The 16,913-nt window shown below is 40.6% G+C and overlaps 1 protein-coding gene across 1 annotated transcript; it reads right to left on the reverse strand.

Annotated features, from left to right (window-relative positions):
* Positions 1-4,310: 4,310 nt before the first annotated feature.
* Positions 4,311-16,908, reverse strand: LOC139383895 (solute carrier family 18 member B1). Its single transcript, XM_071128500.1, has 14 exons — positions 16,630-16,908; positions 16,190-16,332; positions 12,936-13,031; positions 11,077-11,150; positions 10,706-10,853; positions 8,579-8,735; positions 8,198-8,334; positions 7,892-7,993; positions 6,012-6,103; positions 5,819-5,914; positions 5,590-5,664; positions 5,393-5,486; positions 4,940-4,989; positions 4,311-4,797 (listed from the first exon to the last, which is right to left on the reverse strand). The coding sequence occupies exons 1-14, from the start codon at positions 16,667-16,669 to the stop codon at positions 4,740-4,742; spliced, it is 1,362 nt and encodes a 453-aa protein (XP_070984601.1). The 5' UTR covers positions 16,670-16,908; the 3' UTR covers positions 4,311-4,739.
* Between the last annotated feature and the right edge of the window lie 5 nt (positions 16,909-16,913).

Here is a 16,913-nt window from a genome sequence, read left to right on the forward strand (position 1 = left end):
TGAGTGCGGCGTATCGACAGTAAACTGCATCCACAGCTGTTCTGTCCTCCTCCCCGGAGCAAGAGACGAGACAAGACCATGGAGGTGGTAGACTGCTGGAGGAGATAGTAACAGATACACATCCACCCTTTACATCACTGCAAAAGGCCTTAAACTACCCGATCATGTACATACCTGCTTTAACAAAACTACCATTACTATGTAGTAGTAGTAGTAGAAGAAGAAGAAATCCAATCTTTATCAATCGGCAGGTCCTTTTCTGTATGCCAAGGAGTGAGCTGTGGTTTGGTCCGAGCTGCAGAGTGAGATCACCAGGAGAAACGACCCCCAACCTGTGCTCCTTCGCTGGAGGGGAATCTCTGTTGTAAGCATTATGTTCTATCATCATGTTCTATCATCTCATCATGTTCTATCATCATGTTCTATCATCATGTTCTACCATCATGTTCTATCATCATGTTCTATCATCATGTTCTATCATCATGTTCTACCATCATGTTCTATCATCATGTTCTATCATCATGTTATATCATCATGTTCTACCATCATGTTCTATCATCATGTTCTATCATCATGTTCTGTCATCATGTTCTATCATCATGTTCTATCATCATGTTCTATCATCATGTTCTATCATCATGTTCTACCATCATGTTCTATCATCATGTTCTATCATCATGTTCTGTCATCATGTTCTATCATCATGTTCTATCTCTGTTCTTTGTTTTAGTATCTAACAGTATCCAACTGCTTCCCAGCTCAAGTGTTGTCCAATAGTTCTCCTCAAGTCGTGATGATACGTTGAGAAACACAACTTTGAGACAACATTGACACCATTTTCTGTGGTGGTTGTGTGTTTGCCAGAAAATGCCATTAAATTGTCTTCAGTTGTGTTATTTGATGAAGTTGTATATGTGTTGTAGGTGTGCCGGATCCCCAATAAGCCCATGCTGTCGTTCCGTGGTGGTCAGATGGGTTGTTTTACCGTGTGCTTCTCCCACAACGGCAGGAGGCCGGCTGCTGCATGTGCTGACAGAGAAGCTTTCCCCATCATAGGTAAAACTTTAACCACTCATCAGATCTCTCTCTAACCCTCACCCTACTCTACTGCCTTCTGTATTTAGATAGACGTGCCAATCTACTTTACTTCTTGTTATTCTTGTGATCTAAAGCCGAATTGACCACCTGCAAAAATCTGCACTCCTTAGTTACTGCTGCGATATCCGTCAAGTGTTTTGCTGCAAAGTGCATTTTCCCATTGAAGGGCTGATGATGAGATTTCTGTGTATTAGCGGTATTATTGAAGTAGCATCTAATCAGGTTTCCCCCCCCCCCCCCCCCCTCAGTTTATGAGATTCCTTCAGAAAAGGTGTTGGCTGCCTTCAACGGCTACCAGATCTCTGCTGGTCCAGAGACGACCGGAGTCTGCTGTCTACCTCCTGACGGCACCTTAAAAACACCCTGCCTGGGAAAGAGAGGTGTGGAACCGTGATTACGCTGATGCATAGGATATTTACATTTTAGGGTATTTGTGTATGTGTTGTCACTATGTAATGGCTTGATGTCATATCCACATAGCTCCTCTAGGGGGTGTTTGTGCACTGCAAATAAAATAAAAGGTTTTTGTCGCCTGCTTCGTAGACAACAGGTGTAGATTAGCAGTGAAATGCTAATGAATCCTTTTCCAACAACACAAAGATGTAAAATAAAAGGTTTTTGTCACCTGCTTCGTAGACACCAGGTGTAGATTAGCAGTGAAATGCTAATGAATCCTTTTCCAACAACACAAAGATGTAAAATAAAAGGTTTTTGTCACCTGCTTCGTAGACAACAGGTGTAGATTAGCAGTGAAATGCTAATGAATCCTTTTCCAACAACACAAAGATGTAAAATAAAAGGTTTTTGTCACCTGCTTCGTAGACACCAGGTGTAGATTAGCAGTGAAATGCTAATGAATCCTTTTCCAACAACACAAAGATGTAAAATAAAAGGTTTTTGTCACCTGCTTCGTAGACACCAGGTGTAGATTAGCAGTGAAATGCTAATGAATCCTTTTCCAACAACACAAAGATGTAAAATAAAAGGTTTTTGTCACCTGCTTCGTAGACACCAGGTGTAGATTAGCAGTGAAATGCTAATGAATCCTTTTCCAACAACACAAAGATGTAAAATAAAAGGTTTTTGTCACCTGCTTCGTAGACACCAGGTGTAGATTAGCAGTGAAATGCTAATGAATCCTTTTCCAACAACACAAAGATGTAAAATAAAAGGTTTTTGTCACCTGCTTCGTAGACACCAGGTGTAGATTAGCAGTGAAATGCTAATGAATCCTTTTCCAACAACACAAAGATGTAAAATAAAAGGTTTTTGTCACCTGCTTCGTAGACACCAGGTGTAGATTAGCAGTGAAATGCTAATGAATCCTTTTCCAACAACACAAAGATGTAAAATAAAAAGGACGAGGAATAAATATAAATATACAGCTACAATAGTAATTTACAACATTAACGATGTCTGTATTTCTGATCAATTTGATGCTATTTTAAATGGAAAAAATGTGCTTTTCTTTCAAAAACATTTCAAAGTGATCTCATAAATTTGAACGGTAAGTGTTGGAATCATGTAGTAACCAAAAAAGTGTTAAACAAATCAAAATATATTTGATATTCTTCAAAGTTCCCACTCTTTGCCTTGATGACAGCTTTGCACACTCTTGGCATTCTCTCAACCAGCTTCACCAGCTTCATGAGGTAGTCACCTGGAATGCATTTCAAACAAATAATCTTGTTTTTGTTTTAATTTTACCCCCTTTTCTCCACAATTTCGTGGTATCCAATTGTTAGTAGCTACTATCTTGTCTCATCGCTACAACTCCCGTACGGGTTCGGGAGAGACTAAGGTCGAAAGCGTCCTCCGAAACACAACCCAACCAAGCCGCAACCCGGAAGCACCAATGTATCGGAGGAAATACCGTGCACCTGGCGACCTTGTTAGCGCGCACTGCACCCGGCCCGCCACAGGAGTTGCTATTGCCCGACGAGACAAGGATATCCCTACCGGCCAAACCCTCCCTAACCCGGACGATGCAAGGCCAATTGTGCGTCCCCCCACGGACCTCCCGGTCGTGGCCGGCTGCAACAGGGCCTGGGCGCGAACCCAGAGTCTCTGCGATGCAGTGCCCTAGACCACTGCGCCACCCGGGGAAACGGATGATTTCTTAATTAAATATCTACATAGGTGTACAGAGGCCCATTATCAGCAACCGTCACTCCTGTGTTCCAATGGCACGTTGTGTTAGCTAATCCAAGTTTAATGATCATTAGGCTAATTGATCATTAGAAAACCCTTTTGAAATTATGTTAGCACAGCTGAAAAATGGTGTCCTGATTAAAGAAGCAATAAAACTGGCCTTCTTTAGACTAGTTGAGTATCTGGAGCGTCAGCATTTGTGGGTTCGATGACAGGCTCAAAATGGCCAGAAACAAAGCACTTTCTTCAGAAACTCGTCAGTCTATTCTTGTTCTGAGAAATGAAGGCTATTCCATGCGAGAAATTGCCAAGAAACTGAAGATCTCGTATAGCGCTGTGTACTACTCTCTTCACAGTACAGCGCATACTGGCTCTAACCAGAATAGAAAGAGAAGTGGGAGGCCCCGGTGCACAACTGAGCAAGAGGCCGTGTACATTAGGGATTTTGGAATGAGATGTTCGACGAGCAGGTGTTCACATACTCTTGGTCATATAGTGTATGTTGACACCACACTTCATGCATTTACACCAAACAGAATTTGTTCAGTGGTGCATTTTGATGTTTTATGAAATATATTACAAGGAAATGGACAATAAATTATTCTTATTTTTATTCTCCCAGATGGACCTGAACTCGATCCTGCCTTCTCCGTCCCTCCTGCCACCACATTCCAAACTGCAGCTGGTTGGTTCCCTTGGAGCTCAGTTCATCCCCTAGTCAACCCTCACCTCCCAGAACCGTGAGTGGCTCCAGACAGGCCCTTTCTCTAAAAAGATCTGTCCACTCCTCACCTCCATTGCACTGATTCTTGATCTGAATGTACTGAACAGGTTGAAGCCAGCCGAAAGAGGAGCTTCCACAATATTGTTTTCAACTGTCAAGTGTTTCCATGTCAATGCAGATGAAGCGGAAGAGACAGATTATACTGCTACAGGTCTATTGAATCTAAGCAGCTCTGTGAACTACTGTGTCGTCAATAATTTGTAACAATTGGGGTCAGTTTAACCAAATGAGCTTAAGACCCATTCTTGCAGAATGAGAGCTTTCAATGGGTGCATATTGGATTTCAATGGGTGCATATTTAACATGGCCAACTGATATGTATAAATGCCATTTGATTATCGTCAAGTAAACATTATTTTGTGAAACATTCCTGTTCCGAAGTACATGGTGTGTTAAAATGGCTTTTAACACACTAATTCAAATAGTTCCAAAGCTTTACCACGGCTTGTTGAGGTCCTTGACAGTTCAAGTAATTATATACACAGGTCTTATATGGTATTGGCATAATGCAAACTGAAGTGCTTCTGTTATGATTGCTAATGCTATGACCACAAATGATAACTTGTGTAGCATCATCCTCTTAGTTGTATATTTTAATACAAGTTACATTCCACGTTTAGCACCGATGTGCTACAGGTGTAGGATCTTAATTTGACCAGTTTCTCATAGCAGAAAATATAAATTGTTCCTGGTAGATGATCGTTGTTCAGGTCAGAAGATGAGTAGCTTCATCGGAAGGTATTTTCGTCTGGATTTGAGAAGACCTTTAGATCCCAACAAAAAAAAAGCAAATTTAGGCACAAATATCAATTTCTCCAAACCTGTTACTCTTTTCAAATGGCTCTCTCAACTTAAAATGTTTTACTTGTTTATGTAAAAAAACTAAATCTATTATGGAATCATTACCTTTCTTGTCGTGTTCTTTGACAGAGAAAATATACACCAAGAAAAAAAGACTGAGAAGAAGAGGAAACAGTCATATTCAGACAGCACATTGAAAAATAAAATACATTATTTTTTATCCATGTGACCGCAATCTTACTGACTAGCAGAAATAATGTGTTGATGTCCACGTGAGCAATTTAGCAAAGACATTTGAGTTCCCATTTCTAGGGGTCAGGAGACCGCAGTCAGGAGTGTCGAGGCAGGACTGACAGTATTGAAGTGTGCCTAATGGGATTCATAAATGTCCAATCTGCCCTTCTGAACTGCCTCACCTATTCATCTGAAGCTGTGGGAGACCATGGTCCAAGCACTGCCAGAACCAAATGTCTGCTTTATTTGTTTTTTTAAAGTGTCTGAGATTCTTGTTGTAATGAAAAGCACTATATAAAATACATTTATTATTACAATACATACAGCTAGAAAGGCCAGGCCTCCTTGAACAGAAGCAGCCCACTCAAAGCTCAGCTGTTGTGTGATGAAGCCACCGAGCGTTGGACCACAAAACATCCTGAACAAATAAAACACACCTTTGTTAAGAATTCATATCTCCGAACTGCAACTCTCAACTTGTGCCTCAGAGACTTAATATAACAAAGACTGCAAGTACACACCCAAAGGACCACACTGCTCCAAACAATCCAGACACCAGTCCCAGAGTGCTCAGCCCCTCCTCAAATCCATTTTCACTGCCATTGGAAAATTAGCAATATTATTTTGGATTCTGTACCTCGTGCATGATGATGATGATGATATGTTTTTCTAAGTGAAAATGGACATTGTAAATAGAGTATATTTGTATATGTATGCAAGTGCCATGGTGTATGTAAATGGTCAACTCACTATGCACAGTCGAGTATTTCAGGGAAGGTAGGGATTGCAGTCATGCTAAGAGAGAATCCTATGATACCCAGCATGAAAACCACCAGCCACAGCTGACTAGAGACAAAAAAAAAAAGTGTCATTCTTGTATCATATTGGCTTCTTGTTTGTAGTAATAGTAGTAAATTTCACACTGATAATAACAGATGCTGACCTCTTTATCTGCAGAATGGGGACAGGACCTAAGAACCAGAAGCCAGTTGCTGTAAACAAGCCTCCTAGCACCATGAACCACGGCCTCGTGGACTGCAAACACAACCAGAAGGTAAAATCACAGTATTGTATATGTATAATAGAGAAGTTGTGACTACAATACACCACTGGTATTGGTTGGTGTTGAATATAGTATATTATACAACGGGTGGGTCTAATCCTGAATGCTGATTGTTTAAAACCACATTCCAGCCAGTGTCTATTCCAGAAGTTACCACCGGCTAAATTGTTAAAATGCCTATTTACTCTGTTCCATCTGACTGTGCAATCCACTGTCTCATCAGCCCAGCCAGACAATTTAGAAACTTGATCTCAACTATAAAAAGCATCTAGACATTATCTCACATTTCTTTTAGACTAACTTTTAGTTTAACAGGAGATTTGTATAAACCTTGCGGTCTAGCTCTCCAACATTGTTTCAATATTCAAATTTGATCTCCAGCTGTACCATAGTAATGAACGAGACAGACAGGCAGGCAGGGTTTCTCAGCCAGTCTAAATGAATCAGCTGGCCTAATATTTTTGGATATAAATAAAGAAATGTCAATTGAAAAAAAGGTCAAACCAAACGAAGTGCAGCTAGTTTGCAGTCTTTCTAGGTTCAGTTTGAAGTGTTTGTGTTAGCTGTGCTGTTGGTTAGCTCCTCTGAACAACAGTGTCCTGACGAGAGAGCACATTTTCTATGCCAGGCGAAATCGCACCTCATTAGGTCATTATTATGGATGTATCCAAATACATGTCACTAGAAAACAGCTTAAATGCAAATGCAGCTACTTTGCTGTTATTCTGACTGCAGTGTTTGACATGACCAAGTTAGCCCTAGTTGGCTAGCTAGAAAGCAAGGGATAAGAACGTTGCCAGCCAGTATGGCAATGGAACATTTAGAATGAACGTTCTGTCCATAGATACAGAACAAAAAGACTGAACGACTGGGTCGGGTCTCTGGCAACCGAACCGATAGAACGAATGACCAGCCAGCTTGGGTAGCAACCCTAGATTTGTGTCGGGACTATATCTTGTGGAAGGATGAAATAGTGTGAATAAATTCATCAAAATAACATTTAATGAAAATATGTCAATCATTATTTGAATATGCTGGTAACCAGTTGAATAAAAGTGATAATGCCAAGTCGGTGTTGAGGATTTGTTGGCACGGTTTCCCGGTACTGGACTTCTCAGGCCAAACAACACCTGTGCCAATATATCCTCCAAACACCGGTATTGGGGTTTATAGTATAGTAGTGTATATTGTTGTGTAGTATTGTATTGTAGTATTGTAGAGCGTTTCATATTATAGTATTGTATAGTGCATAGTATGTTGTATAGTGTGTTGTGTAGTGGTGTATAGTATAGCACAGTCTTGCTATACTGTAGTGTTTTATAGTGTTGCGTAGTGTAGCATAGTATTTTATATTACCATTGATTATTATTATTTGACCCTACTGGTCATTTATGAACATTTTAACATCTTGGCCATGTTCTGTTATAATCTCCACCCGGGCACAGCCAGAAGAGGACTGGCCACCCCTCATAGCCTGGTTTTTCCTAGCCACCGTGCTTCTACACCTGCATTGCTTGCTGTTTGGGGTTTTAGGCTGGGTTTCTGTATAGCACTTTGAGATATCAGCTGATATAAGAAGGGCTATATAAATACATTTGATTTGTATAGTATAATGTTATATAGTGTAAATCAAATCAAATTTTATTTGTCACTTGTGCTGAAAACAGGAATGCTTACTTACAAGCCCTTAACCAACAATGTAGTGTATTTTTAGTATATTATAGTGTTGTATGGTGCAGTGTTGGGTTAACTGTACTCACAGGAAACCTGTCACTGACGATACCAAGCAGAGGTGAGGCTAGACAGTAAGGCAACGACAGACCAAGCAAGAGAAGACCCACATAGCCTGGAGACAGGTTAAACTACATGGAGAATCAAAAACAGAAACATTAAGTTACCGAGGTCCATCCTACTGGACATAATCGTATTTTGAAACGTGACAAATACATTCTCAAATATGAGGTTTTCAAGTATACCAGGGTTGGGGTAAATTCTATTTCAGTTCAGTCAATTTAGGAAGTAAACAAATGGAATTCACCTCAACCCTTGCGTATGCTTTGCTTTACCGTATCAATGGCATATATGGACAAGGTCGCATCTAGAAAGCCGAGTCCAGAACTCAGGGTGAATATGGCAAAGCATATGAGGACTATCTTCAGACGCGTGAACAGCCTGAAGAAGGAGTCCTTGCTAGGATCAGCATCTGAACAGAGAAACAAGCAGAATAATATAATAACAAGAAATATCATCACAGGAATCATTTCATAATAACAAAGAAAAAACACTTGGTCTCAACACGTATATCTTTTAGACTCAGAGATCTTAAACATTTAGGTAAAACTTTACACAAGACTTTTCTTTAAAAGTGGGGGACATAGGTATTTAGAAATACATTATAGACAGCTAACTATTAGTTAAAAGTTCATAAACCATAAATAAACCGTTACCAAAGCTTGGTAAGATGTACATGTTGAAGGGGACCATGAGAAATAGGAAGCATCCCAGAGCCATGAAAGGAAATTCGTATCCAAACGACTGATACAGCCATCCACCTATTGGTGGTCCCAGTATAAGACCCAGCCCTGTAAAGATCTCCAGACTACCCTAAGAAGACAAACACAACATTCAACTAAGTAAATGTGCACATTCAGTTTTACCTCGTACCCACAGGCTTATATTTACAAAGTAGAAGGATCTGCCTTAAAATGTTGTTTGTTTGGGTTACAGTTCCAAATACAATAGAATCATCATCATATTATTATTATGACCAAATAGAGGAACTAATTACAAGGCTAAGGATGCTTTCAGACAGACGAATGGTGCCAAACTCTTGGGATACAAAACATTTTAACCTCAACCATAATGCCTTCGTGTTTGAACATGATGTTTAATTCCACCATATACAGTGCATTGCGAAAGTATTCGGCCCCCTTGAACTATGCGACCTTTTGCCACATTTCAGGCTTCAAACATAAAGATATAAAACTGTATTTTTTTTGTGAAGAATCAACAACAAGTGGGACACAATCATGAAGTGGAACGACATTTATTGGATATTTCAAACTTTTTTAACAAATCAAAAACTGAAAAATTGGGCGTGCAAAATTATTCAGCCCCTTTACTTTCAGTGCAGCAAACTCTCTCCAGAAGTTCAGTGAGGATCTCTGAATGATCCAATGTTGACCTAAATGACTAATGATGATAAATACAATCCACCTGTGTGTAATCAAGTCTCCGTATAAATGCACCTGCACTGTGATAGTCTCAGTCCGTTAAAAGCGCAGAGAGCATCATGAAGAACAAGGAACACACCAGGCAGGTCCGAGATACTGATGTGAAGAAGTTTAAAGCCGGATTTGGATACAAAAAGATTTCCCAAGCTTTAAACATCCCAGGGAGCACTGTGCAAGCGATAATATTGAAATGGAAGGAGTATCAGACCACTGCAAATCTACCAAGACCTGGCCGTCCCTCTAAACTTTCAGCTCATACAAGGAGAAGACTGATCAGAGATGCAGCCAAGAGGCCCATGATCACTCTGGATGAACTGCAGAGATCTACAGCTGAGGTGGGAGACTCTGTTCATAGGACAACAATCAGTCGTATATTGCACAAATCTGGCCTTTATGGAAGAGAGGCAAGAAGAAAGCCATTTCTTAAAGATATCCATAAAAAGTGTCGTTTAAAGTTTGCCACAAGCCACCTGGGAGACACACCAAACATGTGGAAGAAGGTGCTCTGGTCAGATGAAACCAAAATTGAACTTTTTGGCAACAATGCAAAACGTTATGTTTAGCGTAAAAGCAACACAGCTCATCACCCTGAACACACCATCCCCACTGTCAAACATGGTGGTGACAGCATCATGGTTTGGGCCTGCTTTTCTTCAGCAGGGACAGGGAAGATGGTTAAAATTGATGGGAAGATGGATGGAGCCAAATACAGGACCATTCTGGAAGAAAACCTGATGGATTCTGCAAAAGACCTGAGACTGGGACAGAGATTTGTCTTCCAACAAGACAATGATCCAAAACATAAAGCAAAATCTACAATGGAATGGTTCAAAAATTAACATATCCAGGTGTTAGAATGGCCAAGTCAAAGTCCAGACCTGAATCCAATCGAGAATCTGTGGAAAGAACTGAAAACTGCTGTTCACAAATGCTCTCCATCCAACCTCACTGAGCTCGAGCTGTTTTGCAAGGAGGAATGGGAAAAAATGTCAGTCTCTCGATGTGCAAAACTGATAGAGACATACCCCAAGCGACTTACAGCTGTAATCGCAGCAAAAGGTGGCGCTACAAAGTATTAACTTAAGGGGGCTGAATAATTTTGCACGCCCAATTTTTCAGTTTTTGATTTGTTAAAAAAGTTTGAAATATCCAATAAATGTCGTTCCACTTCATGATTGTGTCCCACTTGTTGTTGATTCTTCACAAAAAAATACAATTTTATATCTTTATGTTTGAAGCCTGAAATGTGGCAAAAGGTCGCAAAGTTCAAGGGGGCCGAATACTTTCGCAATGCACTGTAACATACAGACTCTTAAACAAGGGTTGGCTGACTAAACTCACCAGAACAGTTGCTATACTGTTTGGGAAAACTTTTGTTGAAACTGCGAAAGAAGAGGTCATTGCAGCACTGAAGCCCACAGCGTCAACAGACCTTATGATAAAGCACAGGATAATAAAAGTAGCTCCGTCAGGAACTTTGTCGAGTAAGCTGTAAAACAAGAACAGGAAAAGAATTAGATGAAAATATGTATTTGTCCATGTTGAGTAAAAATTGTAGGAGGGCACTTAATAAAAAATAAAAAAAAGTTCTCATGAGCACTTTGCCTGGAATCTGTTGATGGATAACTAACGTATTTGTTTAAGTAGTCATCTGCCATTAAATCACAATGGACAGTATGAGATACTTGCAGAACACTTAAAATCTCACTCACCCAAAGAGAATGGTGCACACTGATGACACAAATAAGCCTGAAATTAGCATGAACTTTGCCCCGATCTGAACAATCTGAAAGGAGAGATAAGCACGTGTTGTGTGGGTGAAAAGTCATATTGCAAAGCAGAGTAGTCTGATGACTAAACGTAGTATGCCTCCCAAATGCCACACTGTTCCCTATGAAGTGCATTACTTTTGACCAGAGCCCTTACGGTAGCTAATCAGAAGTACACAGGGAACAGGGTGAAAGTATTCACACCCCTTGCCTTATTCCACATTTTGTGTTACAGACATAATTTAAAATGGATTAAAATTGAGAATGTGTCTCTCTGGCCTAAACACAATACCCCATAATGTCAAAGTGGAAATTGACAAATTATTTTAAAATGAAAAGCTGAAATGTCTTGAGTCAATAAGTATTCAACCCCTTTGTTATGGCAAACCTAAATAAGTTCAGCAGAAAGAAATGTGTGCAATAAGTGTTTAACATGAAGTCCCGTAGTCGAGCAGGGAATACAAACACAGATTCAACCACAAAGACCAGGGAGGTTTTCTAATGCCTAGCAAAGATGGGCGCCTGTTGGTATTTGAGCATGGTGAAGTTGTTTGTTTGTATATTACCCCCTTTTTTCATGATATCCAATTGCGATTTTGTCTCATCGCTGCAACTCGCCAACGGGCTCGGTAGAGGTGAAGGTTGAGTCATGAGTCTTCTGAAACATGACCCGCCAAACAGCGTTTCTTAACACCCGCCCGTTTAACCTGGAACCCAGCCGTACCAATGTGAGCTTGATGAGCCAAGTAAAACCCCCCGGCTAAACCCTCCCCTAACCCAGATGAAGCTGGGCCAATTGTGCGCCACCCTATGGGACTCCCGGTCACAGCTTGGGATCAAACCCGGGTCTGTAGTGATGCCTCAAGTACTGATGCAGTGCCTTAGACCGCTGCACCACTCAGGAGGCCATGGTGAAGTTAATAATTACACTTTGGATGGTGTATCAATACACCCAGTTACTACAAACACACAGGCGTCCTTCCTCACTCAGTTGCCGGAGAGGAAGGAAACCGCTCAGGGGTTTCACCATGAGGCCAATGGTGACTTTAAAACAGAGTTTAATGACTATTATAAGAGAAAAGGATGGGTCGACATTGTAGTTACTCCACAATAGTAACCTAAATGACAGAGTGAAAAGAATGAAGCCTGTACAGAAGAAAAATATTCCAAAACATGCATCCTGATAGCAATAAGGCACTAAAGTAAAACTGCAAAAATCCTTTGTGTCCTGAATAAAGTCTTATGTTTTGGGCAAATCTTTTTTTTTAAATATTAATATTTTTTAAATTGTGATTTATCAGGGGTGCTGGGAGGAAAATTCTTCTTTCAGCTGGACAATAACCTAAAACACAAAACTAAATATACACTGGAGTTGCTTACCAAGATCACATTGAATGTTCCTGAGTGGCCTAGTTACAGTTTTGACTTAAATCAACTTGAAAATGGCTGTTTAACAATTATCAACAACCAACTTGGCAGAGCTTGAAGAATTTAAAAAAATGAACAATTTGCAAATATTGTACAATCCAGGTGCACAAAGCTCTTATTAGAGACTTACTCAGAAGGCCTCACAGCTGTAATCACTGCTAAAGGTGATTCTAACATGTATTGACACAGGGGTGTGAATACTTATTTAAATGAGATATATGCTAACATTTCTAAAAACACATTTTCACATTGTCAGTATGGGTATTGTGTGTAGATGGGTGATTTAATCTATTTTGAATTCAGGCTGTAACAACGTGGAAGGAGGTTTGAATACTTTCTGAAGGCCCTGTAGCCTAGTTATTCCAAATACTTACATATTTACCCAGTACTAAGGAGCCCATCAGATTACACAGAGCATAGCAGCCAAATATAAGGCCAATGACAGTCTGACTGGCTCCTTTTTTCACGGCCTGTATAGAGACAATATACATACAGTAAAGCTCCTGTATCTAGCAATAAATTACAATATCAAACATACAGATACTGCAAAACACCCAAAAAACTTTGGTGAAAAAGCTTCAGTTATGATTGTGTACAAGATGTTGTTTTCCTTTTGGAAAGAGAAGGCATGTGCTTCACAAAATACTTTGGAAAACAGTCACAACAGTTGACTTTATAACAGTCTTGACTCAGTGTTTGTTTAGGTCAGCAACGTTCACAGGTTGAGTTTCCCAAAAGCATAAAGATCATCTTTAGCAATTAGATCAACCATCATCCTAAAAGTGCAAATCCACCAATTGTCAACCTCATATTCATTATCTCCAGTCTACATATGTGAAAACAGCACATTTCTATGATCAAAAAGATAAAGGTCCTAAAAAAACAACTTCTGTGACATCACAGGGTAGGATACATGTTTGTTTTTGCAAACAGTACACAAATAAAAATAAAAGATTTTCAAAATCTGCAACGAGCTTCTAGCCAGACGGTGGGTATTAAGATACTCTTTGAAGAGGTAGGATTTCAGATGTTTTCGGAAAAGATGAGCAGGGACTCTTGCTGGCCTAGCATCAGGGGGAAGCTCATTCCACCATTGGGGTGCCAGGACAGAAAAGAGCTTTGACTGGGCTGAGTGGGAGTTGACCTCCCATAGGGTTGGGAGTACCAAGAGACCAGAGGTGACAGAACAGAGAGCTCAGGTTGGAGTGTAGGCTTTGAGCATAGCCTGAAGGTAGTTCCTCTTGCTACTCCATAGGCAAACACCATAGTCTTGTAGTGGCTACGAACTTCGACTGGAAGCCAGTGGAGTGTGCGGAGGAGTGGGGTGACTTAGGAAGGTTGAACACCAGGCGGGCTGCAGCGTTCTGGATAAATTGCAAGGGTTTGATGGCACAAGCAGGGAGCCCAGCCAACAGAGAGCTACAGTAGTCCAGACAGGAGAAGTACCTGGATTAGGACCTGTGCCACTTTCTGTTATACTCTGATGTTGTAGAGCAGGGCTTTCCAACCCTGTTCCTGGAGAGCTACCATAGGTTCACTCCAACCCTAATCTAGCACACCTGATTCTAATAATTAGCTGAATCAGGTTAGTTACAACTGGGGTTGGACAAAAACTTACAGGAGGGTTAGCTTTCCAGGAACAGGGTTGGAGAGCCCTGTCGTAGAGCATGAACCTGCAGGAGCGAGTTTCTGCTTTGATGTTTGCATGAGTTGATGTGTGACTGAGTTTCTGTTGTATGCTTTGGGGGTTTTCTCGTGTCCACAACATTATACAAATACAACCACTTGTCAGTCATGACATCTAGTCTGAACTGGTATCTTACATCCAACCAATAAAATTAAGTGTACTTTACTATGGTACTGCTAAACATTAATTTTTCAATTCTAGAATCTGAATAAATAAATCATGATTCTACATCATTTCGCTTTAACTCTCAGTTTAGTATATTGTTACGTTCCCCAGCAAGAAAACCATAACTGTCACTCAAACAGAAGGGGAAACTAACAAAGAGTTGCTGACAACCAAAACAAAACCATTTGGGGTTTTAGGAGGGATTGTGAAAGACACTCATGGGGGTGTCCACTGCAAGTTGACTAGCAATAATAACTGGAACCTAAAAGACACCCGCTATTAACGCCTACTAAATTTGCTCAAGAAGAGGCAAACAAAAGAAAAACCCCACACCAAATGTGACGATAGGAAGCAAACCAATAAAGTGGCACAAAATGAAATCAAATAGGGAGCGCCAACTAAAGGTATTGACCCTCCACATCTCTCAAGACAACTGATGATCGTGGACTTCAGGAAACAGCAGAGGGAGCACCCCCCTATCCACATCAACAGGACAGTAGTGGAGAAGGTGGAAAGTTGTAAGTTCCCTCGGCGTACATGTCACTGACAAACTGAAATGGTCCACCCACACAGACAGTGTGAAGACGGCGGAATAGCGCCTCTCCAACCTCAGGAAGCTGAAGAAATGTGGCTTGTCACCTAAAACCCTCACAAACTTTTACAGATGCACAATTGAGAGCATCCTGTTGGGCTGTATCACCGCCTGGTACGGCAACTGTACCACCCACAACCCCAGTGCTCTCCAGACGGTCGTGCGGTCTGCCCAATGCATCACAGGGGGCAAACTACCTGCGCTCCAAGACACCTACAGCACCCGATGTCACAGGAAGGCCAAAAAGGTGGAACTGAGAGACTGAAAACAGCTTCTATCTCAAGGCCATCAGACTGTTAAACAGCCATCACTAGTACAGAGAGCCTACTACCTACATATAGACTTGAAATCATTGGCCACTTAATTGAATTTTTTTTTTTTAACCTTTATTTACCCAGGCAAGTCAGTTAAGAAGAAATTCTTATTTAAATGACAGCCTAGGACCACTGGGTTAACGGCCTTCTTCAGGGGCAGAACGACAGATTTTTACCTTGTCAGCTCGGGGATTCGATCTAGCAACCTTTACGGTTACTGGGCCAACGCTCTAACCACTAGGCTACCTGCCTCCATTAATAAATGTAACACTAGTCAATTTATTAATGCCACTTTAATAATTTTTTCATATCTTAGATTACTGATCTCATATGTGTATACTGTATTCTACACTATCTATTGCATCTTGCCTATGCTGCTCTGACATTGCTCATCCAATGAACAATTACATTTGTTGTGGAATTGTTAGATATTGCTGCACTGTCGGGACTAGAAGCACGAGCATTTCACTACACTCGCTATAACATCTGCTAACCATGTGTTTGTGACCAATAAGATTTGACAACTGGCGCACTGGGCCAGCCACTGGTAAAAAGCACCGAGGCCAGCACAGGTGAAACAACTCCCACTAACGAGATGTCAACCAGCACAGGTGTAACACACACTGACTAACGAGGTGACACCAATCGGTCATCCTCTTTCCATCTCGCATAGTAGGTGGCTGATGCACAATAAATTGTGTGATCGACGATATACCATGGAAGAAGACACCAATCGGTGCGCCCTACGTGCTAACGAGCTATACGCGCAAAAGTCAAAAGTCAAAACTTAAATCGGGAAAAAACAAAACCTGTAACAATATTTCATAAGCAATGAGGAAGTAAAATTGTTGTTAGGCTATTGCACAATACCTCTTTGGGGAAGAATGGTCCCAGTATAGAGTAACAAATCATTGAGCTGAAGTTGACAGATGCGATTGACGTCAATGTGAGGATCTGATATCTTGTCATCCTTTGATTAGGACTACTTGTTGTTTCTTCTAATGTGCTGCCATCTACAGAAATAAAACTCAAACAGTAAATACAATTTGGGCATTAAAAAACAAGGAATCCTTTAATTAGAACATGACATACTTGCTGTCAGAGTAAGACTGTAACAACATTTTTAGGCAACCAACAAGTGCATTCCTTAACTGTAGCTAACTTCTAATATCTGTAGTGGTAGGACTTTCATTCGTTGAACTCGCCTACAAACTCTGAAGACATTTTAAAATAGACACTTGAGATGAACTGAGAAACAATATTTTATTAGATTACATAGAAAAACGTCAATTTCATTTAATTTCACCAACCTGTTTGTTGAACTTCATCAGAATCCATATTGTCATTCATAGATTATCCTACTAATCCGGATTGCTATTCAAATCTGAAATGCCTGGTACATGAATAAAGTTAGGGAAACCAAATGTGTCACAATCTGGCCGGTTAAATTCATAAATGACTCTTCGGCGCCAGCGGACAACTCAGAAATATCGTGCCCTTGAATAAGGACTGGAGAAAGAGCACTGGATTCGCCAAAATGCGAGTCTGGAGGAGGCCTGGTGTGTATTTATTACAACTATTCTGTTGATAAACG

The sequence above is a fragment of the Oncorhynchus clarkii genome, chromosome 25, assembly GCF_045791955.1.
Source record: "Oncorhynchus clarkii lewisi isolate Uvic-CL-2024 chromosome 25, UVic_Ocla_1.0, whole genome shotgun sequence".
NCBI lineage: Eukaryota > Metazoa > Chordata > Actinopteri > Salmoniformes > Salmonidae > Oncorhynchus > Oncorhynchus clarkii.